Source organism: Pseudorca crassidens, chromosome 9, assembly GCF_039906515.1.
Source record: "Pseudorca crassidens isolate mPseCra1 chromosome 9, mPseCra1.hap1, whole genome shotgun sequence".
NCBI classification, from domain to species: domain Eukaryota; kingdom Metazoa; phylum Chordata; class Mammalia; order Artiodactyla; family Delphinidae; genus Pseudorca; species Pseudorca crassidens.
In genome coordinates, this window is record NC_090304.1 from 52,484,690 (window position 1) to 52,511,230 (window position 26,541).

Sequence of the window (26,541 nt, forward strand, 5' to 3'; positions counted from 1 at the left end):
AAGTAGAGAAGAGGCCCAAGGATCAGGCCCTGAGGAACTCCAACATTAAAAAATTGAGTAGAGGGTGCAAAATATGGCTAATGAGCTTGAAAAGGGAGGCCAACGTGGTAGGAGAAGACCAGGTTAGTATCGTTTCATGGCAGCCAAAAGGAGAGTGTTTCAGGAAGGAAAGAGTGGTTAATCACGTTACAGTTTCAGCTGTGTGCTGCTGCGAGGGGATCGCAAAAGACATGAACTAACGATGTTCCTTGGTTTCGACAGCATAGAGGTGACCTTAGGGAGAGTAGTATCTGTGTAGGTGTGGTGAGGTCTGTTGTGGAAATCAACTGCATTGACAGGTGAATGGGAGTTCAGGAGTTAGAGAAAGCTATTACAGACAGTACGTTTAAGAAGTTTGTCTTTGAATGGGAGGAGAGAGAATTGGCAGAAGCTGGAGAGGGATGTGGGATTAAGGAAAAACTTTTTTGATGGTTATTTTTCTCTTAATTATACTTTTAATTTTGAAAGATATAAAAAGTTATAAAAAAGTGAAAAGGGTGATATGTCAAATAAATCCAGATTTGGCAATTATTAACATTTTGTTAGACTTTCATTTTTTTTCTTGTATATTAAAAATAAGGATTATGTTCAAGACCCATTTATTCCCTACTCTTGGTATCATCCCTTATCCCATAACCAGAGAAAAAGTTCATTTTGAACTGGTATGTATTCCGAGGAAGGTTTTAAAAATATATTAAAATTATCAACTGTTAAAAATTATAAAAGCATGCAAATGGTAAAAATAAATATAAATTGACAAAAGGATGTATGATGAAAGATTGAATTTTTTTCTATTACCCACCTAGTCTCACTCCTCAGTGGTATGCATCGATAGCAGTTTCTTGTATATTTTTCAGGAAAGTTTTATGCGTATATTAACATATATGTTATAATGCTGGACATTTAGCTTGTTTTTAGTTTTTGTTATTTCAAAAAATGCTGCAACAACTGTTTCTATACATCTTTATAAACTTGTTCTGTACATTTGTAAGTTAAATTCCTGGAATTGAAATTGCTGAGTCAATGGGTTGTCAGTTGAAAATTTTGTTAAGTATTGTCAGATTGCCCTTCAGAGAAGTTGTATTAATTTACATTTCTATTTTCTGGCCCAAACTGGGTTTTACAAAACATCTTACTTTTTTGCTGGTGAAAATTATGTCTCATTTTAATTTGCATTTCTTGAGAAAGTTTGTCATCTTTTCATATTTTTTTGGCCATTTGTATTTCTTGTGAACTGCCTGCACATATTTTTTGCCCATTTTTCTTTTGAATTGTTTGCTTTTTCATTTTTGATTTGTAAGAACTTTTTATATAGTTCCTTTTTTTAATGAAAGTTCTTTTTAAAAATTTAATTAATTAATTAATTTATTTTTGGCTGCGTTGGGTCTTTGTTGCTGTGCGTGGGCTTTCTCTAGTTGAGGCATGCGGGGGCTACTCTTCGTTGCGGTGCGTGGGCTTCTCATTGCCGTGGCTTCTCTTTGTTGCAGAGCACGGGCACTAGGCACGCGGGCTTCAGTAGTTGTGGCATGTGGGCTCAGTAGTTGTGGCTTGCGAGCTGTAGAGCGCAGGTTCAGTAGTTGTGGCGCACGGGCTTAGTCGCTCTGCGGCATGTGGGATCTTCCCCAACCAGGGCTCGAACCCATGTCCCCTGGATTAGCAGGCGGATTCTTAACCACTGCACCACCAGGAAACTCCCATAGCCAGTTGTTTTAACATTTATTGAAACATCCATCTTTTCCCCATAGATTTGAGAATGTCACCTTATCATATACTAAGTTTCCATATGGATCTAGAACTACTGTATTGTAATTTAGTATTGTTTTATAGATCTGTCTGTATATTTGATACCAGTACCAAGCTGTTTTAATACTACTGGTTACTGTAGTTTTGAGGTATATTTTAGTATCTGATTCTGAGGTAGTTTTTGTTTTATTTTGCTTTTGAAACTGGATTAAATGGGGCATGTTAAATGCTGTTGAAAAATGTCCAATTGAATAAAAGATCCTTTTGAAAAGAGAGGTAGGGACAGTAACAATTTACTCAAACAGCTTCCTATTTGGAGAAATTTAAGTTGTCTCCAAAATCTTGCAATGTAAACAACACTACGATAAACATCCTTGTACATTAGTATTTCTGCCCTTCTATGATTATTTACATAGGATATATTTCTCAAAGTCTAATTGTTGGGTCAAAGGAAATGCGCATTTTAATTTTTTTTTTGGCTGCACTGGGTCTTTGTTGCTGCACGTAGGCTTTCTCTAGTTGTTGCGAGCGGGGGCTACTCTTTGTTGCGGTGCGTGAGCTTCTGATTGTGGTGGCTTCTCTTGTTGCCGAGCACGGGCTCTAGGTATGCAAGCTTCAGTAGTTGCAGCACACAGGCTCAGTAGTTGTGGCACGTGGGCTCAGTAGTTGCAGCGTGCAGGCTTAGTTGCTCCACAGCATGTGGGATCTTCCCGGACCAGGGATCGAGCCCATGTCCCCTGCATTGGCAGGCGGATTCTTAACCACTGTGCCACCAGGGAAGTCCCAAAATGCACATTTTTAAAGCTATTGATGTGTATTGCCAAATTGCTGTTTGGAAAGATTGTACCATTTTATAGTTTTTTTGGTATTTAAGAATCCCTTTTTATACACTCATCAACATTGTTATTTTTTTAATATTTGTTAATATTAATAAGTTAAAAAATGCCATCCCTTGTATTTGTAATTTGCATGTCTTTGATTACTAGTTGGTTGAACATATTTTCATACATTTACTGGCCATTTATCCTTTCCTTTGCCCATTTCAATTGTGGAATCTCAGTGCCTAGAAGGCTCCAAGGCCCAGGGTAACTCACCAATATCAGCATGCCAAAGTAATTCTCTTTGAAAGGACACAGCTTTGTTGGCATTTTTCATGTGTCTTTGAGATTTCTTTAAAGTTAGAAATTTCAAAATTGAATTATAATGGTGTTCGGAAAAGAAGAATAGGAAGCAGTGTCCTGTTCCTACCTTTACACATCATACTCTCTGTGGGCCCTGGGTACCATCCCAGCTGCTCTCTCTAAGGGATGGACCTCATTGTAGTAACCATCTTTTTCTTACTGATTTAAACGTACATGGAGAGGTAGAAGTAAATATATAAAGAGGTCTAAAGAGGTTAAATGAAGGGAACTCAGACTCTTCTTATTATAGCATGAGCAAAAAGGTGGAGTCATCAAAACATGGTACATTCGGGACTTCCCTGGTGGCTCAGTGGTAAGAATCCGCCTGCCAATGCAGGTGACGCGGTTCGAGCCCTGGTCTGGGAAGATCCCACATGCCGCAGAGCACTTACGCCCGTGCGCCACAACTACTGAGCCTGCGCTCTAGAGCCCGCGAGCCACAACTACTGAGCCTGCACGCTACAACTGTTGAAGCCCGCGTGCCTAGAGCTCATGCTCCGCAACAAGAGAAGCCACCGCAATGAAGCCTGCGCATCACAAAACGAAGAGTAGCCCCTGCTCGCCGCAACTAGAGAAAGCCCACACACAGCAACGCAAACCCAACACAGCCAAAAATAAATAAATTTATTAAAAAAAAAACATGGTACATTCAAGTCCAAATAGTTCAATGTAATTAGAAATTCTAAACTGAAAAAAGTTTGAAAAGAGATTTTGAAAAAAGTGGGTAGCTGCCAGAGCCAAATCATTGCAGATTGTCTTGGTAAAATATCTCTAGAATTTCAAAACAAAACAAGCAAACAAAAACACCCCAACACTTACTGAGCACATACCATTTGCCACGTGCTGGGGTGTATCTGCCCTTCAGGGATGTGTATTGGATGGAGAAAATATCCTGTAATTAGACTCTTGGCTGGGGTTACCCCAGCTTTTTCCTCTTTCCCTCCTGCATAGCCCTGCCAAAATGCTTGTTCTAATTTTGAAGGAGAAATAATTAAAATGAAGTTGTTTATCCCCATCCTGGATTGATGGGTTTAGTTCCCAGTTTAGTAAACAAGGACATTGAAGGACAATTGGCTCTGGCATATATAAAGGGAAGGGATGTGTTGTGGGAGAAGTCAATACATGATTACATTCTATAATTGTACTAACTGAAAGATTTTCAAAGCCTCCTTTTGAAATCATGGGGTTTTGTATCTTCTTCAACGAAAAGAGTTGCCTTTTCTCTCAGGAGGCTGCAATGTTAATATGACAGCAGGAAACCAGCTTAATGACACAAGCAGGGGAAAAAATTCAGTTGAACTTAATGGAAATCAGAGGCTTTCAAACTTGTAAATTTTATAATTAAAACAACTAATTAAGCAGTTTAACCACTGGTGATTTGACCAAAAACCTTTCAAAACGGGTTAATTTAACAGTAGTTTGAACCAGCTTCTTAATTAACCAACTGCTCTATTATAGAAATTGCCCCAAACTAAATTTGAAAATGCCTCCTTGCCAAGGAATTCCAGTAGATTAGAGGCTGAGGCAAGCATTTGTGGCATTTTCACCTAAGATGTGTCATCATCTCAAAGATCACTTTTGGTTCTGCTACTTGAAACCACTGGTGGGTGATTGAATTTCTGTGTACTTAAAGATGGTGACGAGTGCCTGGGTTGTTGTTGTTTTTTAATTTGCACAAAATATTTTACTATATAATGGAGGCATGGGAGAGCTGCAACTGTAAACTCTTGATGATGTTTGTATGTTTAGGGCAGCACAGAGGCGACATTTAAGCTGGCCATGGAGGCTGTGAAGGATATCACCAGTCAGAGAGGTGCAGTCCCAGCATGGGGGACAGCCCAGCACCACACAGAGGCATGAGAACTGCATGGTTTATACAGAATGGCAAGTGTAGCTCTGTGGCTGAGAAGCAAGGTTTTAAAAGCCTGGAGGATGGAGGGTGAGGACGTGAAGTGGTTGGAACTAGATTATAAAATTGAGACTCTTAAATGCTTGCCTAAGGAGTATGAACTTCAGGCAGTGGAAAATCATCAAACATTTTGAAATATAGCAAGGACCTTCCTTGTCTCATTTATTGGTGTTACTGTAGTGCCTGATACAGTGCCTGGCACAGAGTAAGTCCTTTTTAAAAATTGTGTGTGTGCAGTGAATAAATTGTTGAATTAATGAAAGAGAATAACATGATTAGGTTTGTGTTTTCGAAGGATTAATTTGTCAGCTTTAAAGGATGGAATAGAGGGGGCGGGTGTGGATACAGGAAGACTAACAACAACAACTCAGCCAAGGATACTACTTGAATCTTTGCTTGAACTTCCATCCACACTCCCCCTCCAACCACCTTCCACCCACAACAACCAAAGTGATCTTTTAGAAACACATTAGACATATAATTTCTCCGCTGTTCAGCATGAAATCCAAACCCTTAACATGGCTCAGAGTGGTGGGTTCCAATCCACTGCCCTAATCTCTGGTGCACTCAGCCCCTCTCACTTTGCTTCAGCCACATGGACAGTCTTTTTGTCCCTTGAATGTGCCAATCTGCGTCCCCCTCTGGGGCCCTTGCACACGCTATTCCCTCTGCCTGGAATATTCATTCTCTATCTTTTTACCTAATAAACTCCTATCTGCCTTTCAGGTCTCAATTTATTTAATTTATTTATTTGAGTAGATAATGCATGTACATGGAACAAGTTTTAAAAGATACATGAGTATAAAGTCAACAGTAGGTCTCTCTCCCCTGCCATCTAGCCACTTCTCCCTGGGATAACCACTATTACTATTTTCCTCTGAAATCTGGTTTCAGTTCACATGTCATTTTTTTTTAGAGGCCTTTCCTGATATTCCAATCTAAAATAGATCCACTGATTGTATTGCCATAGCGCTTTTTATCATTCATCACAATTTGTAATTTCATATTTATTTATTTATTTATTTATTATTATTATTTTTTTTTGCGGTACACAGGCCTCTCACTGTTGTGGCCTCTCCCGTTGCGGAGCAGAGGCTCCGGACGCGCAGGCTTAACGGCCATGGCTCACGGGCCTAGCCGCTCTGCGGCATGTGGGATCTTCCTGGACCGGGGCACGAACCCGTGTCCCCTGCATCGGCAGGCGGACTCTCAACCACTGCGCCACCAGGGAAGCCCTCATATTTATTTTGTGACTATTCCCTCCTCCATTAATGATTCCCTCCTCCTACTAGACTATAAGCTCCATAAGCTGAGTTTTGTTGGCCTTGTCCCCTGTTATATCTTCACCTCATTGCACAGTGTCTGGCACATCATAAGTACTGAATAATTAAGCCCTTCCTAAATTTTTTGCCTGTTTCTGTAAGCTCATCTCTTGCCACCCTGCTGCTTATACTCTGCCTTGAAATTCTCTCTCTGAGTCTTCCCCTCCCCATACTGTGTTCTCTCTAACTCCTAGTCATCTGTCAGGTTTTACTTAAAAGCCACCTGCTCTAAGAATCCTTTCCTGACACCACAAGTCCAGCCTTAGTGCCTCTCTCATGTATATAGCCCTTATTGTAGGTAGCCCTTATCACCTGCATTGATATTACTGTCTCGCCACTAGATCATAGATTCTGTATTGCAGGGACTTTGTCTTTGCCCATTGTTACAGCTCCAGCATCTAGGGCAGTGGTTGGTACCAACCCGGGCCTGCCATGGATATTGGGTTGTTTGTACATTGCACAACTCTAGTGTGTGCCATTCACATGGTTGTGAGGGTATAATTGTTTCTGGCTACCCCAGTGGGTAGTAATAAATATTTGTTGAATGAGTAAACATGCTTTGGAGAGTTCAGTGCTTTTTAGGAGGTCATGTTTTAAAGTCATAATAAAATCTTTTGGGATGGATTAATTTTCAAGGCTCTGATCTGAGGATGGTTGTGTACCCAATCAAGGGGATTTGGATATCAGCTGTTTGGGCGGGGCCCCAGGTTGCAGAGTCTGGAACCTAAAGCCTCAAAGAGTCAGCTGGGACTGTGGCCAAGAAGATACGTCAGTTATGTTCAGTGCTCTTTGGAAGCCTCTGCCAAAAATACCTCCTTCTTCCATGCGTGTTAAACTCTTACTCCTCTTTCAAGAATGCAGCTGTTGGGACTTCCCTGGTGGTCCAGTGGTTAAGAATCCGCCTTCCAATGCAGGGGACGCGGGTTCGATCCCTGGTCAGGGAACTAAGATCCCACATGCCTCGGGGCAACTAAGCCTGTGCGCCACAACTAGAGAGAAGCCCATGCGCTGCAACGAAAGATCCCGCGTGCTGCGGCGAAAATCCTGCGTGTCGCAACTAAGACCTGATGCAGCCAAATAAATAATAAAGATGAGAAAACTGACTTAAAAAAAAAAAAAGAATTCAGCTGTTACCTCCATGAACCTATTCCTCTGTACCATCTTCCACTTCGCCCCGCTCACCCCTAAGGTGGAGTTAGTGGTTCTTTCCTCTAAGTTCCTTGCTCTCATCTCCATTAAAGTATTTTGTACACTATAAGGTAATTATCTGCTTTCCCATCATCCTTCCCCAGTACACATTGAGTGTCTCTAGGGAATGTAGTATATTTTAGTCATCTTTGTAACTGTCCCAGTATCTATTCAGTTGTTGGCATATAATAGTAAATGCGGACTAATACACATCATGGAAGGGATCCATGATATACCAGGGTTGTCTTGATGAAATACTGTGGATTGTAAACATAGGGAAAGTCTCTGAAGCCACGATTCTTGATTGGCCTGGCACAGAGCAGACCTGCTTGGAAGCACATTTTAGAAAAGAGAAGCTTAAGAAACATTTCACTTGATGTCGTTAGACTTTTCCACACCATTTTGTGTTTAGCCCCCCACAAAGTGGTGGCCCTGGGGAGATGCAGGACCACAGGAGCTGGGAGGGCAGGGAGCAGAACCTAGGACTAGTACTTTTCCAGAAGGTAGGGAACAAGCAAGAGAGACAGACAGACATAACAGAGCTGTGTAGGGCTGGTTCCAGTGAAGGGTACAGATAAGGAGCTGATATCAGATATGGAAACGATCAAGTCTAGCTAGATTTTTTTTTTTTTAATTTGGCTGCGTCGGATCTTAGTTGCGGCATGCGGGATCTTTGCTGTGGCATGTGAGATCTTTTGTTGCGGTGCGTGGGCTTCTCTCTAGTTGTGGTGTGTGGGCTCTCTAGTTGCGGCACGCAGGCTCCCTAGTTGTGGCTCATGGGCTTCAGAGTGCACGGGCTCAGTAGTTGTGGCGCGTGGGCTTAGTTGCCCCGCGGCACGTGGGATCTTAGTTCCCCAACCAGGGATCAAAGCCACATCCCCTGCATTGGAAGGTGGTTTCTTAACCACTGGACCACCAGGGAAGTCCCTAGCTAGATTTTGTATTCCAGAAATTCAGATGTTATAACACATCTGAGAACAGGCTGTTCAGTCACATAGACCTGGGTTTAAATTGCAGTTCTGCCTTTTACTTGCTGGTTGACCTTGGCCAATTCCTATTTTTTTGAGCTGCAGCTTCTTTATTTGTAAATGAAGATAAAAATAATGAGGATTAAAGGAGACTATGTATATATCAGCAAGTCCTTCTTTGAAGGGAATCTGGGTGGCATATCTCTGGGTCTACCACAGTGAATATGTGTATACAGATCCTATTTTTTACATACACACTGTTCTGTACCTTAGGTTTTTAGTTTTTATTGTTATTCACTTAACAAAGTCTGTTGGAGATTATTACATATCAACACAAATAAAACAAATTAGATAGTTTAAAAAACTGTGGAAATCTGTGATTGTCCTTTTTCCTGGTTGTATTTGCCACCTGTCTCTTTCTCTGAACAATCTTCATTGGAAAACTTCAAAAGGATTATTGCCTGTTGAGGAACGGAGAAAATGAGAGCCCTGTGAGAATGCATTTTGTCCCCCTACCAGCAGTGGCTCTAGCAGGAGAGAATTTCTCAAAGAAAGATGGGTGGTGGGGATTAGATATAGTCCAGGGGCCAAACGGAGAGAAAAATGGGGTAAACCGAGTGTCAGCTCAGTATCAAGAAATAGCTCTGGTTCTTTAAACCAGCAAGAGGCTCACTATCCCCAAATATTCCATTTCACGATGGAGAATTTGTCTCCTCATGTATGATCTATCTGTCCCTGGAGGAGCTTTGAAACAGGTTTGTCTTATTTTCTGTCTTTTAGGTGGCGTTCTGCTGAGCATCAGTCGGCACTACAGGTCACAGCCCACGCATGGCATTGGAAGATACAAGCACCTAGTTAAAGCACAAGAGGTAAGAGGGGCAGGGGTCCTTTAGAAAAGGATAGTGTGCAGCTTTTACAAAGACCCTGAAGATCAGATGTGCATAGGTTGGATTATACTGGAGCTAGAAAGGATAGAGGGTTGTCCCTCAGTCCTCTCCAGTTCATTAGTTTGGATATGATCCAGAGTGGAGATGTTTTTCCCAGTTCCTAATCTTGTTCCTGGGCCAGGTTATCACAGTGAAAAGCAAATTCTTTGGTTTTATTATTTGTGACACGTAAAGAAAGTATCTTCTTAGTACTTAGTTCAATAGGGACCTCACAATGGAAATGATATGTTCAGTTCAGTTGAATGAATGGTTTGTGGCACATAGAGGTGGATTCACATTTTCAGCCAAATAGCTGATTTTTACAGTATTTACAGATTTAAAATATGTATGTGTTTCTTTAATCCATTATCACAGATAACTGGGAGTTATTTCTAAGCATTGTAAGATTATTTAGCCTATTTCTTTGGCTCCAGCTGAAGGATTGCTTCTGTGGTGGTTGGATTTTTTGTGCATTTGCAGAGGATTTTGTAGTGGGATGGACACAAAACTGGCTTGAAAGTCAGACAGTCTAGCTTTGAGTCACGATTCTATCACTTCCTGTAAACAGTATAGTTAGGAAGATTTTGCTGTTCTACTTGGGCAGATTTCAACATCGCTTTTGGTTCTTTGGCTTAGTTCGATGCTCCCATGCAACCCCGCACATCTCCCATTGCCTCTCTCACCTTGGCAGAAGTCCAGTACCACTGCATTTGGGCCTCAGAAGCCACTAAACTTGCCACGTTCTCCTGAGCAACATCCTTATATCCAGGAATTTCATGACAGGAATGTTGCCACACCTGAGGCTTGTATCAGGCACCTTTCCAGCAGGAAACAGCCCTACTAAAATTGTTCCTTTGTGATGAGAAGAGTACTGAATTGGGAACCAGGAAACTTGTGTTCTAGGCTTGGTTCTGCCAGTTATTAGCTTCGTGATTTGGGGTAAGTTAACCTAACCTCTTTGGGCATGGCAGGTCCTGAAATTATATGTAAAATGTTTTCTATGTGTGACTTTTTCTGGGAAGAGAGTCCATAGCTCTTGTCAGACTCTTCACAAAGTTTGAGAAACTCTGGATTAGAATATCTTCAAGAGTCTTTCAGCTCTGATATCATGTAACTCCATAATGCTATGATACATTTTTCAAACATCTATTATGTGCTAGGTACTGTTGGGGGTGCCTTGCCTATTCAGACTGAGTTGCAATAAAATTTTATAGTATGAATGAACAAGACCTGGTTCATGCTCACAGGGAGCTGATAAACCACTAGAGATAAGACACAAATAATTATGCTCCCAAGCAGAAAGTGACAAGTGCTGAAAGGAAGATACAAAGTGCTATTTAAAATTCAGAAGAAGGAGTGATTTACACCCTTTCTGAGTTGTGACACCTCAGAGTAAGTTCTTGGAGTTGTTTTATTTTGTGATATCCCCCTTCTAAAAGTCTCACATAAATTAGCAGAAAATAAAATTAGTTTTGTTTGGGTGTGAGTTTTTTGTTTTTTTTAATTTCTTGGGATCTTCCCTCATAGATAATTTTCTGTATATACCATGCTCTGGCCCACTCCTTGGCTTGTTATAAAAGGAAGCTTAATGGCATGTCTAATGCCATCTGTCCCATCTTTCTCTCCAGCCTCCTCTCCCATCTCATGGATACCATACTCAAATCATCATACTGGGGTGCTTTTTTTTGCAGTACGTGGGCCTCTCACTGCTGTGGCCTCTTCCCGTTGCGGAGCACAGGCTCCGGACGCGCAGGCTCAGCGGCCATGGCTCACGGGCACAGCCGCTCCGCGGCATGTGGGATCTTCCCGGACCGGGGCACGAACCTGGATCCCCTGCATCGGCAGGCGGACTCCCAACCACTACGCCACCAGGGAAGCCCCATCATACTGTTTTGAGACCTCTCACCTGCTCTTCTGTCTACTTGGAAGACCTGCTCTCCTTCTTCACTTGGCCAATACATTCTGAGCATCTAAATCCCACTGAGGAAGCAGGATGAGGAGGGGAAGAACAAATCTCTCCTTCTGAGAAACCTCTGATTCCCTGCACTGGGTTACTTGTCCTACCATGAGCTGCTGGAGTTCCTTGTGCTTCCTCTATCCTAGGACTTGCTGCTCTGTTTTAACCACCTGTTTTGATGACTGTTTCTCCTCCTAGATGATGAGCATACTCAGGGTAGAGGCCATGTCTCATATTTTTTCTGTATCCCCAGTGTCCAGCACAAAGCCTGGCATCAAGTAGAGGACAATAAATATTGACTGAGCTGAACCTAAATGTGGTTATTGGAGCTGCCCCGAGGTTTTGTAAATCAGAGCTGGCAAACAACCCATTCTCTGCAAACAGCTGCCTCCAGATGACCTTGGTTGCTTGAAGGGAGTGATGCTCCCTTTTGTTAGGGCTGTAGGCTTTTCTCTGATGTCATTCATTGTTCCAGGGTGGCTAGCACTATAGGGCTGGATGGTGATGGAAGCTGCTAGAGGCTCCTCACTTCCCGCACGGAACAGCACAATGAAAACTTTCATCCGCCAGCTTACAGAGGCTCTGTCCCAAGTCCCTGTCTCTTTTGCACCCCTGGGGAACTGGACTGGAAAAGCTAGAAGTCATCTTTTGGCTTCCTTTCTTCCCTGAACTTAGAACCTAGAAAAAACAATAAACAGCCATTTTCCCATTTTTTCTTCTCTGACTCTCAGGCTAGCTCCTCTACTCTCTTGAGCCCTACATCCCTGAGACAAGAGTTAATTCTCATGCACAAAGTGGCCAACCCTTGTCCCTTTTCTGCTGGTATAATCTCTTCACTCCTCCTTCCAAAGGTTCCACACTCAGCCTTATGACTCCTGAACCTTGGGAAGGAAAAGGCACATCTACCTCACCTCAGCTTTCCTTGTCAATACTGGTTTTATCTCTATCTTGCATGGCCTGGTTTATAACTCTAGGTTGGTTTCCATCCCTCCATCCTGTGCCCTTGTCATTGATGCTTCTCTGAGGAGTTAGTGAGAAGAGAGGTGAAAACAAAGGTTCCTCTTGGGTGGCAGCATGGGGGATGATAGCAAACCATTTTTTCTGTATCCTCAGTGGGATTTCGGGTCTCTCAGCACAGACCCAATCTCCTTCTCAGTGATTTCCCATTTTGCACACTATACTTCAGGCACATTTTCTCATACACCCATTCTGTCTCGTGCTTCTGTTCTTTGTACATGCTCTTTCTTCTTTAAGACATGATATCTTCCTTTTTCTTCTCTCATCATGTAAGACCCACCTTGACTCATGGCAGTGGGGGCTCACACTTCAGAGCATATCTGCAGCCATAGCACTGTGTCTCAGTGTGTAATCTCATTATTCCTTCAAGGGCCCTGCATCATTCTGTTAAATTTAAAAGGCTTCAGATTGTTTGGAGTGATTTTTATTTGATAAAAATAAAAAGAATATAGTCCTTCACATTTGTATAGTGCTAGGTCATATCTCCCAAGACCACTTACTTACTTGCCCTCAGCTGTTGTTCAGCCTCCAATTTTAGGGTAATAGCAGCCCAAGAATAAAAGCATTGCCAAGAGGAAGATGTGGGAGGATGAAATGGAGACAACATAAATTGCTGTCAGTTTTAGCTGTTATATGTTCTATTTTTCAGGCTCTGGGGCAAGAGAGTAAGGTTTTTGAACTCAGACAGTTTATTTCCTCTTTGTAGAAGGGCAACTAGGAGTCAAGATACCTTTTCTCTTGGAAACTTCATGCTGTTCTGACTGTTGACATAGAGGAGGTGTTTGTCATTTCTGACACCTACTTATTTTGTTGTAGCACTCATAGATTGATCAGCTCTAACAGCCACAAGTCTGTGAGGAGACTGTGACATCATTCCCAGAAAAATCAGCAGATCAGAATCACTTTGTGGTGATAGTCCTAGCTTCCTGGAAACAGAAAGATTGGTTTTGCTGGCCTGGTGACTGTAGGGCTAGACATGGATTATAGGACTGGCTTACAGAGAGTTGTTTTAAACTAGCATCCATGTTTTCCCTCAAGTCTGCCTCTTGTAACTCATTGAAAAGAACAACCGTTATTGAGTGTTTGCTATGTGCCAGGCACTGTGCTTTGCACAGATGACGCTGTGGTGAGTGGGACACAGTCTCTTAACTACAAAAAGTATGAAGTGGCCTGGGAAGGATAGTGCTCAAAAATGTAACTAAGGTACACGTGGGAAGTGCTTTGCTTGGGAAATGAACTAAATATCAAGAGAGCAAAGTTAAAGATGCAGTTCTCCGTGAAAGTGTCAGTGGAGGTGTTATAGAGTTCAGCTCAACAAACATTTATTAAATGCTACCTGTGTTCTTACACTGAGTATGTAAAGTGAACTGACACTCATCTAGGAGTATGCAGTTGCTTAGCGTAGCTGGAAACACTGGGGCTGTAAAAACTATAAAAGGGTTTCCCAGAGCTTTTCCAGGCACAGAACAATTCCTGTGAAGACCTGACTTTTAGCCTGTGCCATTAGAGCACCCTGGTCTCCAACCCACTGGGCTCTCATCCTGCCTTGCCTGTTCTGCTAAATTACAACAGTGTCAGAGTTTTAGAGAGATTCATTTTTGATATGAGTAAAAGTAATGATCTCTTTCCATTTTCAAAGTGTTTTTCCATCCATTATCTCAGTGCCTCTCAAACCATAGGCCCTTGGAACACTGGTGATCCTAGAATGGAACCTCTCCTCAGGTTTAATAATGGCAATCTTCCACATTTTAGAAAGACAATTAAGTTAATGGATAGAACTTTCTAAATTACAAGTTTTTCTCCCATCAGTTTTACTTGATGAAAATAAATGTTAACAGAGAAACTCATATGTTTTCATATTTTTTGAAATGCAGAGAACTCCATTTATATAATCTAACCATATGTTCTGCTAGTTAAGTCATTCTTGTTTTATACAGTGAAAGCACATTGATGAGTATTTCATGTGCTTCACAAAGGGAAACGTGATTTTTTCTTAGGCCCTTTGTAACCAACAGATTTGAAAACCATGCTTTTTGCTTCACCAACTATCCTGTGAGGTAGACTGGGCAGAAAAGGAAACTGAGGAGCATAAGTGATTTCTCTATGACCATATGGCTAGTAAATAACAGAATTAGAACCAGAATTTAATTCAGCTCAACTCAACATTTAATATTGCTAGGCTCTAGGAATAGAGAAATGAATGAGACATAATACTTTCTTATTGAGGTAGTGGTTTGGCTGCCACAAGAGGGAGATCCACTCAGTCAAGGGGCTTAAACAAGATAGAGTTTATTTTTCTGTCATATAAAGTATAGGTAGATAGTCCCGCCTTTTGTTTTGCAACACTTATCATACAGCTTCTATCTCATAGTCTGAGATGGCTGCCTCCCTTAAGCCTTCATGTCCACATTCCAACCAGCAGGAAGGGGAAAGGGAAAGCAGTATGTGTGAGCTTGTATCCCACTGGCCAGAACTTGGTCACATAACCATACCCAGCTGCAAGATTGGTTGGGAAATGTAATTTTTATTATAAATGGTCATGTGCCCAGGTAAAATTCAGCAGGTCCGTGATTAAAGAGAAAAGAGAGAATAGATATTGAGGAAACTGACAGGCTCTGCATACCTTCCTTAAAGAGAAAGATGGAGATTAAGAGAAATGTTTTAGAATTAGGCAGACCCAAGTTAAAGATTCAGTTCTTATGCTTACTAGTGTATGTCCTTGGGTAAGTTACTTAACTTTTACAAGCCACAATTTTCTTGCCTTTAAATAACCATGTTATTTAAATGGTTTGTGAGAAGTAAGTTAAAAAAGAAAGTTTTAAGTACTTAGCACAATGTCTGAAGCATGGAGCCCATAAGTAGTTACTGGTGGTGATAATGATGATGCTGATGATGGCATTAGTCCCTCTTTTTTACAATCCCATAGCACTCTATTTCCCTCCCTCAAAACATGCATCTTCTTATAATCGTTCTCTGTATGCCTTTCCCAATAGATTGCAAGTTTCAGCAAGCAGAGACTATGGCTGTCTTATTTACTATCATATCCCCATTGCTAACCCTGGTCTGGCTTATCACTATTGGTCAGAAAATATTTGTTGAATAAATGGATACATGTGATAAGTGATAGTGGTGTATAATGGGGAGGGGGTTGCTATGGGAACACATAGGCGTAGTACCTAACTCAGCATGAGGAATGAAGGAAGTCTTCCTGGAAGAGCATGAACAGAGCCTTAAAAAATGACTAGGAGGGGAGCTTCCCTGGTGGTGCAGTGGTTGGGGGTCCGCCTGCCGATGCGGGGGACGCGGGTTCGTGCCCCGGTCCGGGAAGATCCCACATGCCGCGGAGCGGCTGGGCCCGTGAGCCGTGGCCGCTGAACCTGCGCGTCCGGAGCCTGTGCTCTGCAACGGGAGAGGCCGCAGCAGTGAGAGGCCCGTGTACGCAAAAAAAAAAAAATGACTAGGAGGGACTTCCCTTGCGGTCCAGTGGTAAGATGCCGCGCTTCCACTGCAGGGGGCACGGGTTCCACCCCTGATCGGGGAACTAAGATCCCGCACGCCGCGTGGGTGCCGCAAAAAGCAACAACAACAGCAACAAAAAATTACTAGGAGTTACATTGAGTATGTTGGGTGAAGAGTCAGACTTTGCAGGGAGGGGAAACATTCTGGGCAAAGGTGGAAAGTCATTGATCCTGGAGATGCAGTTGGGAAACTTTTAGCAGTTTGTTAATCCTGGAATCTCAAGTGGGCACTAGAGGATGATGGTACATGAGACTTGAGAAGTAGACAGGTCTAGATTAACTTTTTTTAAAGTTGCCATTTATTGAGGAACTACTATATACCCTTATATGTCATGCAAAAAACCTAGGAGTACTGACCTGCTCGTTGCACTTTCAGCTGTGACCACCTGAGGTCATTGCTCTTGGGTTTTAATTGACATGGTGCAGCAAGGTAGCTTGTGTTGAACTTGCCATGGGAGGTGGGCTGCTTGTTACGATTAAATTGAGAGGATTGGTTCTTTTTCTTCTTTTTTTTTTAAATTAATTAATTAATTTATTTTTGGCTGCATTGGGTCTTTGTTACTGTGCATGGGCTTTCTCTGGTTGTGGCGAGCGGGGTCTACTATTCGTTGTGGTGCGTGGGCTTCTCATTGCAGTGGCTTCTCTTGTTGCGGAGCACAGGCTCTAGGCAGGCGGTCTTCAGTAGTTGTGGAGCGTGGGCTCAGTAGTTGTGGCGCACAGGCTTAGTTGTTCCGCGGTATGTGGGATCTTCCCGGACCAGGGCTCGAACCCGTGTCCCCGGCATGGGCAGGTGGATTCTTCACCACTGTGCCACCAGGGAAGTCCTGAGAGGACTGGTTCTTTCATGTGTGTCTTCTCTCTCTCTCTTTCTCTGAACTATAAGCCTCTTTAGAACTGGGACTGTGTTTTCTCTTTCTTTGGACTCTTTCTTTAGAGTGGTTGAATCAGCACTTTGCACACAGCAGGTGCTTAATAAATGTCTCATTCTGTAAAGCACACCAATAGGATACTAGGAGCATGCTTACCTCCAATTTGTAGTAAAAATAATGTCCTATCTGTGTACATTACTCAGTCTTTCTTTAAAGATACCACTTATTGAGCAAATACTATATACCAGACGTGTAACCACTGTGTGCCAGGCTTTAAAAGCATTATTTCATTTTACAGTATTATAAATGGTATATTTTATTTAATCCTCAGATATGCTGTGGTTATTAAGGACGCTGTTTAAGGAATCTAAGACTCATTAAATGACTTTCCCAAGTGGCTAGTAATTTCCAGAGCCATTATTTGAACTGACAGTGGTCAGAATCAATCTAATGTCCATACTATTTCCATTTCACAGAAATTCACTATTTTGAGCTTCACAAGAACCTTAGGTATTACAGATGAAGACACTGACACCTAGAGAGGTCACTCAATGTCATGTAGTGACTAAGACAGTACTTGAGCCCAGATTTTCTTTTTTTTTCAGCCATGCTGTACAGCATGCAGGATCTTAGTTCCCCAACCAGGGATCAAACCCGTGCTCCCTGCAGTGGAACCGTGGAGTCTTAACCACTGGACTGCCAGGGAAGTCCCCCAGATATTCTTTGGCTTCCATCTTAGTCTAGGGCTCTTTATGCAGCACCAGGCTGAGCCTCTCTGCCATCCCAGTCAGGGTCAGGCCTTCTGTCTGGTGTACATTTCTTGAGTGTGCTACACTGAGTTATAAACATAACCACTTGATTTCTGTGTACCCTACGGCTCATTATGGACTGTTCAGAGTACCATCACCAAATCATTTAAGTCCCCAGGTGTAGCTTTTAAAATTTCCATCAGCAGAATTTCTGGAAGCTGTATATGCTGCAGGCCTGTCAGCTTTTCATTTGAGGATTCAGATGATACAATTTCTTCCCAACTTTCCCACCCTAGAGAATGCCACCTATAGTGATAGGCAGCTACTATCATTACTTTTGCAGAATCTAGAGGAGAGAGCCTGGGTTTGGGGCCACAGACTCAGCTTCTAGCCATGGCTAGACCCAAAGTGGTTGCCTTTTCCATTTCCTTACTATTGTAACCTTTATTTTAACCTTTCTGGACCTCGACTTCCCCCTTATATAAAATTAGGGGAGGAAGGAAGGAGAAACTAAGTTATCTCTAAGTTACCTTGCAGCTATAACAGTCTGTGATTCTGATCTGAGTCCTTTCTCTATCTGTTCTTTGCCAGCGAAGTTCCCCAGTAGCCTTGGCCAAATAACATCCTTCAGAGGACCTCAGTTTTCTGTCTGTAAAATAGGAGTAATATGGATATTTCTGTACAAAAATGGTTTAGTGATTTATCCCATGGCCCATTTTGGGCATTATATTGTACTTCTACGGGGATCCAAGGATGGCCGCCCTGGGCCAACTCACAGTGAATCCAGGTCAGTCACAGGAGTACCAAAGTTTGATGGTGGACAGCAGTCCATCTTCCCTGCCATCTTTCTCGTAGCCTCCATTCCTTTCCTGCCTAGCTCTCCTTCATGGGCAGTCAGGGTGGCCTTCCCGAAACACAGCCCTAGTCATGTACATCTCTTGCACAGATATCTTTAGTAGCTCCCCATGGCAGTCATGAAGGTCTAAACTTAGGCAGTAGGAATAAAAAGGAGGGGATGAGAAAGACTGAGCAGGTAAAATTATAGGAACTGGTGTCTGAAATCTCATGCACTCAAGCTCTTGCTAGCTATGCTGTGCCCTGGCTCAGAACTGAAATATAATATCACAGTGGACTCCTGATGGTGTGGATTGGTCTAGACAGATCTAGGCCAACATGGAAAAGCAAGTGAGATGCCAAGAGGGATACTAGAATCAGCTTTCTTCTTTTTGTTCTCCTAAGGCGACACTTTTGAAGAGCCCTGGCATTTTCCCTGGTTAAGAAAAGCCTCCTGCAGGCTTCAAAGAAGCTCCTCCCTTCCCTGCTGGAAAATTTCAACCACTCCCCTTTGCATTCTGACTTTAGCATTCTTCACAGCTCTGACTGCAGTGCTGTCATGATGAGAAGTCTGGATCGCTGCATTTGGCCTCGGGTATGGTGGGCTCTGCAGGAGACCCAAACCCCTGCACCTTGATGGTTGGTTATAGAAGTTGGCTTCTCACTCATAGCAAAGTCTAGGACCCTGGGGTGACTACCACTGTTAAGAACTTTAATAATGCAGAGGGTTCAGTGAAAAAATTTCTGCATTGGGAGTCAGGAGGTCTGGGTTAGTTCCTAGGATCTGTCCGGTGTGGCTGTGTGACTCTGGGGGACATATTTAATCTCTCTGGGCTTCATATTCTTCCCCTGCAAGGATGAAGAACTGGGAAAAAGTTATCTCTAAATGCCATCCTATTCTAAAATTCTAAAATAGTGATCCACTGCATGTTGTCTCTCTGCTGGGCCCTGTGCTAGATGTGAGGAATATGAAAATTAAAAAATAATAATAAAAGTTAATGTTTATTGAGTGTTTAAATATGTGCCACAGATTGAATTAACTATATACAGTGTTTTGTTCAGTTCTCAGAATATCCCTGTGAGATCAGGTTTGTATCAGTTTTACCGGCCTTGTGAAAGGACCATTTCTTGGTCCTCCCCCTGTTTCCCCAGATTGGGCCCCTGCTCTCTTAGACTGACCTGGAGAGCATTGATGTGAGAGAACCACTCTAGGTGCTCTGCCAGGAACACCTCTGCTATGGCAGTAACTAGGCTGTTGGCTGTTAGATAGGGGTGACTTAAGACATGTAAATAGATCCCCACCTCATTTTTTTCTTTAAAAAAAATTTCTACCAAATAGCAAGATTTATTCTAAATCTCCAATAATTAGGACAGTGTGGTATTAGCTCAAGAATAGACAAATAGCCCAATGGAGCAGGATAAAGAATATAGAAACAGATCCAAGTATCTCTGAACATTTATTATATGACATAAGTGACACTGCATTGCAATGATGCTGGGGTACTTGGGCCAATTGGATTGAATAGTCATGTGAAAAAAACTGACTTGACTCATATTTCACACTGTACACAAAAAGCACTTAAAATGATTGTAGATCTAAATGTAAATATTAAAATAATCAAACTTTAGAAGATAACATACAAGAATATCCTCATGATCTTAAGGTAAGCAAAGATTTCTTAAACAGGACACAAAAGTCACTATAAATATAAAAGAAAAAAATGAGTAAATTGGACTACATTAAAAATAAGAATTTTTGCTTATCAAAATGCACCATTAAAAAGTGAAAAAGGAAGACACAGGGAGGAAGAAGATATTTGCAACATGTACGTTTAACAAAGGATCATGTCTAGAATATAGAAGGAACCTCTGCAAATCAGTAAGGGAAAGGAAGGCAACCCAATCTAAAAAATGGGCAAAATACTTGAATAGGCAGGTTATAAAAGAGAATATCTAAATGGCCAGTGGACATATGGGAACATGCTCAGGTTCAGTAAACTTAAAGAAAATGCAAGTTAAAGTCTCAATGCATTACCACCTCATACCAACCAGAATGGCTAAAAGAAACCAACCAGAAAACCTGACTATACTAAGTTTTGTAAGTATTGGCAAGAATGTAGAGCAACTAGAACGTTCGTGTACTGCTGGTGGGAGTCTAAATTAGAAACCACTTTGAAAAACAGAGAACTTATTAAAGATGAAACTCTACATTGTCTGTAAATCAGTAGTTCAAGTTCTGGGTATATCCCCAACAGAAATACATACATATGTTCACTGAAAGATACATGCAAAAACATTGGTAGCAATACTATTCATAATGGCTCCACACCGGAAACAACTCTAATTTCCACCTACAGTAAAAAGGATAAATAAACTATAACATATTCATATAATAGACTTACTAGGGCAATGAGAAGGAAAGAATTCCTGTTTCACCTAAAACATGATGAATCTTACAAACATAATGAGTTAAAGAAGCTGGACACAAAAGAGAACATAGTATATTATTCCATTTTCATGAATTTAGAAAAAAGGCAAAATGAGCATATGGTTCTAGAAGTCAGACTAGTGGTCACCAATTTGGGAGGCAGGAGACTTTTGCGGGTGCTGGTAGTGGTCTGTTTCTTTTTCAAGATACTGTTTAAACAGGTATTTTCACTTCGAAAATTCATTAAGCTGTGTCCTTATTTATGCATTTTTAGTATGAATACTGTAAAAACATTTTTACTAAAAAATTTTAAAAAGCAAGGTAGATTTTAAGATTCTAACTTTGAATTGATAAAAGATTCATATTATTAAAAATTCAAAAAATATAGAAGGGAAGTAGTTAAAAAGTCTCCTTCCCATCCCTGTGCCCCAGCCATACAGTTCCCTCCCTCATAGGCAGCCAATGGTATTAGTATTTTTGTGTATCCTTCCAGAGTTAGTTTTTGATATGCAAACAAATAAATATGTAAGTAATTAAACACACACATCTATTCTCCCCCACCCACCCTTTGTATATGTATGGCAATATTCTGAAAACATTATTCTACAGTCTGCTTTTAGCATTTAATTTATCTTAAAAACCTTTCTGTATCAGTACATAAGGAAGTTCCTTATGTCTTCTTACAGCTGCATAATGTACTATTGAATGGATGTGCCATGTTTTATTTAACAAGTTCCCCTCCTGATGGGCATTTAGGTTAAATTATTTCTGGTTGAGAAGCTTTCTTTTTTTTTTTTTTTTTTTGAGAAGCTTTCTTGATCCTGATCTATGTCGTGTTACATATCTGTTTTCCCAGGGCTCATACTTTTTACAGCAGTTTGCACAGGTTGTTATGTAGTGAAGCAATACTTTATATGAAAGAAAAGGGTAGAAATAAAATAATTTGTCTGCCTCTAAGTTTTTAAAAGGAAGGCTGTCTAAATAATTGGACTGCAGAATTTCAAAGCTAGGAGGGCTGGAAGAGAAGTAATTCTGCACTTTCTTGTGATTAATTTCTTTAAGATTCCGATGAAAGTTAAGATTCTCTCCTTAGAAAAAATGTGCACACATGTAAAATTTTGCATATAAGTTTTGGGGTTGACACACCCCTTGAAATTCCTTTATGGATTCTAGATTAAGAATCTGTTGGGAGGGCTTCCCTAGTGGCACAGAGGTTAAGAATCCGCCTGCTAATGCAGGGGACACAGGTTCAAGCCCTGGTCCGGGAAGATCCCACATACCACGGAGCAACTAAGCCCAAGCGCCATATCTACTGAGCCTGCACTCTAGAGCCCGTGAGCGGCAACTACTGAGCCCGCTTGCGCGCATAGAGCCGGTGCTCGGCAACATGAGAAGCCACCGCAATGAGAAGGAGCCCAGGCACCGCAACAAAGAGTAGCCCCCGCTCACCGGAGCTAGAGAAAGCCCGTGCGCAGCAACGAAGACCCAACGCAGCCAAAAATAAATGAGTAAATAAATAAATTTATTTAAAAAAAAAAGAATCTGTTGGGAATTCCCTGGTGGTCCAGTGGTTAGGACTGTGTGCTCTCACTGCCAAGGGCCCAGGTTCAATCCCTGGTCAGGGAACTAAGATCCCACAAGCTGAAGCAGCCGCATAGCACAGGGAGATCAGCTCAGTGCTTTATGACCACCTAGAGGGGTGGGATAGGGAGGGTGGGTGGGAGAGAGACGCAAGAGGGAAGAGATATGGGAACATATGTATATGTATAACTGATTCACTTTGTTATAAAGCAGAAACTAACACACACAAAAAAAATAAAAAAGGATTCTTTATTTCCTGTAAAAAAAAAAAAAAAAGATTCCACAAGCTGCGCGGCATGGCCCCCCCCAAAAAAATCCTCAAGAATCTGTTATCTAGCATAACCCCATTAATATAAAAATTGGGAAACTGAGGGCCAGATTTGGAAGGTGAATCTCAAAACTAGTTAATGGCAGAAGACAGTCACATGTATTTATGTTAAATAATGCCAGCAATATTCCCTCTCCTTTCATTGACTGATGCTACAGCCCAGTGTCAAGGGAGGCTGCCCATTCCTTCCCAGGAAAAGTTCAATTTATAGGTAGGGTAACCTGAGAGAAAAATGGTAAACAAGTTTAACTGAAAGATTGATTTTTTTAATGTATATATATATATCAAGATGGTATGGTTAGAATTTCTTGTACAATACTTTGATTTAGTTTCTTTCTCTTTTGTTTCCTGTTTAGCCCAAGAAGAAGAGGGGAAAAGTGGAAGTGAGACCCATTAATTTGGGGACAGATTATGAATACGGGGTTTTAAACATTCACCTGATTGCATATGATATGGCCCTGGCAGAGAGTTATGCCCAGTATGTTCACAACCTCTGCAACCATCTCTCCATTAAAGTCGAGGAAAGGTATGAAAGATGCCTTTGCATGGGATGTTCTTGGTGTGGGTAGTATGCTCTGCTTTGTTATTGTTAAATGAAGTTTTGAGATATAACTTACATGTAGTAAAATTCACTCTTTTTACGTATATAGTTTGCCACCATCAAAATATAGAACAAGTCTATTAAGTTCTTAAAACAAAAAGTTCCTGGGTGCCCAAGGTGTAGTCAATTTCCTCTCTTTCCTCTCAAGTCCCTGGCAACCACTGATTGATTTTCTGTCCCTATTGTTTTAAGTTCTCCAGAATATCATATAAATGGAATCATACAGTATGTAGCTGTTTGTTTCTGGCCTCTTTCACTTAGCATAATGGGTTTAAGATTCATCTGGGGTTTTGCAAGTATTCTGTTGCTGAATAGTATTGCATTAAATGGTGAACCTTAGTTGGTTTAGGCATTCACCAGTTGATATACATTTGGATTGTTTCTAGTTTATTGGTAATTATGAATAAAGCTGCCATAAGCTTTCTCATACCAGTTTTGTAGGGGCATGTGTCTGCCTTCCTCTTCAACAACTACCTAAGCCTGGGATTGTTGGGTTTTATGGTGAATGTGTGTTTCACCTTATAAGAAACTGTCAAACTTTTTCCAGAGCGGCTGTCCTATTTTGTATTCCCACCATCAGTATATGAGAGTTTCAATAACTCCTTACCCTGGTCAACACTTGGTTTGTCACATTTTTTTAAAGTTATTCTAGGAGATATATGGTGGTATTTCATAGTGGCTTTATTTTCTTCTTCTTCTTCTTTTTTTTTTTTTTTGGCTGCACTGCGCGGATTGTGGGATCTTAGTTACCTGACCAGGGATCGAACCACTGCCACGGCAGTGAAAGCGCCGAGTCCTAACCACTGGACCGCCAGGGAATTCCCCATACCACACTATCTTGATTACAGTAGCTTGATTACTGAAAAAGCAACTTTGTTCTTTATTCAAAATTATTTTGGCTATTTTAGGTCCCTGGGTTTTTCATTAAAATTTTACAATTAGCTTGTTGATTTCTACAGAAAAGAGCCTGATGGAATTTTGGTGGGGTGTGTTGAATCTGAGGATCAATTTGAGGAGAATTGACATCTATTTTGAGTCCTCTCATCCATTAACATGGTATATCTCCCCATTTATATAGATATTCTTCGCCTCCTCTGCTTTTTACATACTCTTTGGGTTTGCTGGAAAACTGTAGGGGAGGAGAACTAACATTTACTGACTATCCATGCCAGGCCAGGCACTTTACATATCTTATCTCAATGTTTGAGAAAGTGTGGGATGCCTTAAATAACATTAAATCACATGGTGAGAAATTTCTTCCCTTTTTAATTCTTTTTAAACCTAATTATGTGAAGGAGAAATTCTTAGTGTTGTGCTGGTATGTCCTTAACACCGCTGAAGTACTTCCTAATCTTTATAAGAAAGAGGGGACCTCAGGCTCAGAGTCTTTGGCAAACACCACCATCTAGCTAGAATTTTATAACATTGTTTTGTTTTCACTGTATTTATTTTTAGCTTAACTTCTTTTTTTTTTTTTTTTTTTTTGCGGTATTCGGGCCTCTCACTGTTGTGGCCTCTCCCGTTGCGGAGCACAGGCTCCGGACGCGCAGGCTCAGCGGCCATGGCTCACGGGCCCAGCTGCTCCACGACATGTGGGATCTTCCCGGACCGGGGCACGAACCCGTGTCCCCTGCATCGGCAGGCGGACTCTCAACCACTGTGCCACCAGGGAAGCCCTTAACTTCTTTATATGTCAACTGATACTCTTTTTTCTATTTACTATAGTGATATAAAGTCAGGCTTATTGAGGTATAATTTACGTTAGTAAAATTCACCCTTTTAGTGAACAGTTTCTGTGAGTTTTGACAAATGCATGCAGTAGAATAAATACCATCATAATCAGGATATAGAACATCTTCATCATCCCAAGAAGTCCCCTCCTGCCTTTGTAGTCAATCCCTTGTGCCACCCCCAGTCCCTGCAACTATTGATTTATTTTATGTCCTTGTAGTTTTGCCTTTTCCAAAATGTCATATAAATGGAATCATACAGTATTTTTCCATTTGAGTCTGGCTTCTTTCACTTAGGATAATGTATTTGAGATTCATCCATGTTGTTGCCTGTGTCAAGTAGTTTGTTCCTTTTTGTTGCTGAGTAGCATTTCATTGAGTGGATGTACCACAGTTTGTTTATTCATTTGAAGGACATTTGTGTTGTTTCCAGTTTCGGGCAGTTACAAATAGAGCTACTATAAACATGTACAGGTGTTTGTGAGAACAGAAGTTTTCATTTCTCTAGGAGTGTGATTGCTGGGTTAAATGGTAAGAGTGGTGTATTTTTATTTTTATTTAGTTTTAAAATATATATTTATTTATTTATTTATTGGCCACGTTGGGTCTTTGTCGCTGCATGCGGGCTTTCTCTAGTTGCGGCGAGCGGGGACTACTCTTTGTTGTGGTTAGTGGGCTTCTCCTTGTGGTGGCTTCTCTTGCTGCGGAGCATGGGCTGTAGGTGTGCGGGCTTCAGGAGTTGTGGTGTGCAGGTTCAGTAGTTGTGGTGCGCAGGCTCAGTTGCTCTGCAGCATTTGGGATCTTCCCGAACCAGGGCTCGAACCCATGTCCCCTGCATTGACAGTCAGATTCTTAACCACTGCACCACCAGGGAAGTCCTGTACTTTTAAATTTGTAAGAAACTGCCAAGCTGCTTTCCACAGTGGCCATACCACTTTTCACTCTAACCAGCAACATGAGTTCCAGTTGTTCCACATCTCAAGTTTCTTTTTAAAATTAATTTTTAAGTGAGTTGATTTAAAGAAAAATATTTAATAAATAATAGTTTGGGTGGTTGGTTTGCCATTGTAGCAAGGTAATACGTGGCATCATATGTGGATATGGCAAAAATTATACTTTCTTACTCACTAGATATTAGTATATTCCCATTTTATAGATGAGTAAACCAAGGCTCTGAAAGGCCAAAATTCACAGAACCAGTAAGTTGCCTGGATTTAACCCAGTTCTCCCTGACTCCAGTATTTTTAATTATATAGTATTTTAAGTCCTTAAGCCAAATTTGAACTTTTAAACCTTTATTACTTAGAGTATAACTGTGCTAAATGTGCTTCTGAGAAGATTGGATAATCAGCTGTGACTTTAGCTCTCACAGCTGATAGTACTTCAATTGTTTTAGGCCTAAAGATGTACTTTATCTTTTTCTGATGCCCCAGAGAGTTGGTTGCTCTTTCAGCACTTGACACATACCTCTGTCATGTCACTTAGTGCTCTGGGCTGTAATCATCTATTCATTTGCCAGCTCCCTTCCCCCCTGACTTGTGTTCTTCTTCATTTCTTCAGTACCTAGCATAAAGCCTGCCACATGGGGAACATTAAGCCATTCTTGAAAGAATGACAGGTTCTTGAATATGACTACACAATCCAGTTGTGTAG

At 41.3% G+C, this 26,541-nt stretch overlaps 1 protein-coding gene across 1 annotated transcript in view; it reads left to right on the plus strand.

Annotated features, from left to right (window-relative positions):
* MRPL48 (mitochondrial ribosomal protein L48) overlaps window positions 1–26,541 on the plus strand; it is a 62,672-nt gene that overhangs the window by 27,675 nt on the left and 8,456 nt on the right. Inside the window, exons 5-6 of the mRNA XM_067751682.1 lie at window positions 9,131–9,219; window positions 22,914–23,083. Of these exons, the coding sequence (XP_067607783.1) occupies window positions 9,131–9,219; window positions 22,914–23,083 (259 nt within the window). The remainder of the gene's footprint in view (window positions 1–9,130; window positions 9,220–22,913; window positions 23,084–26,541) is intronic.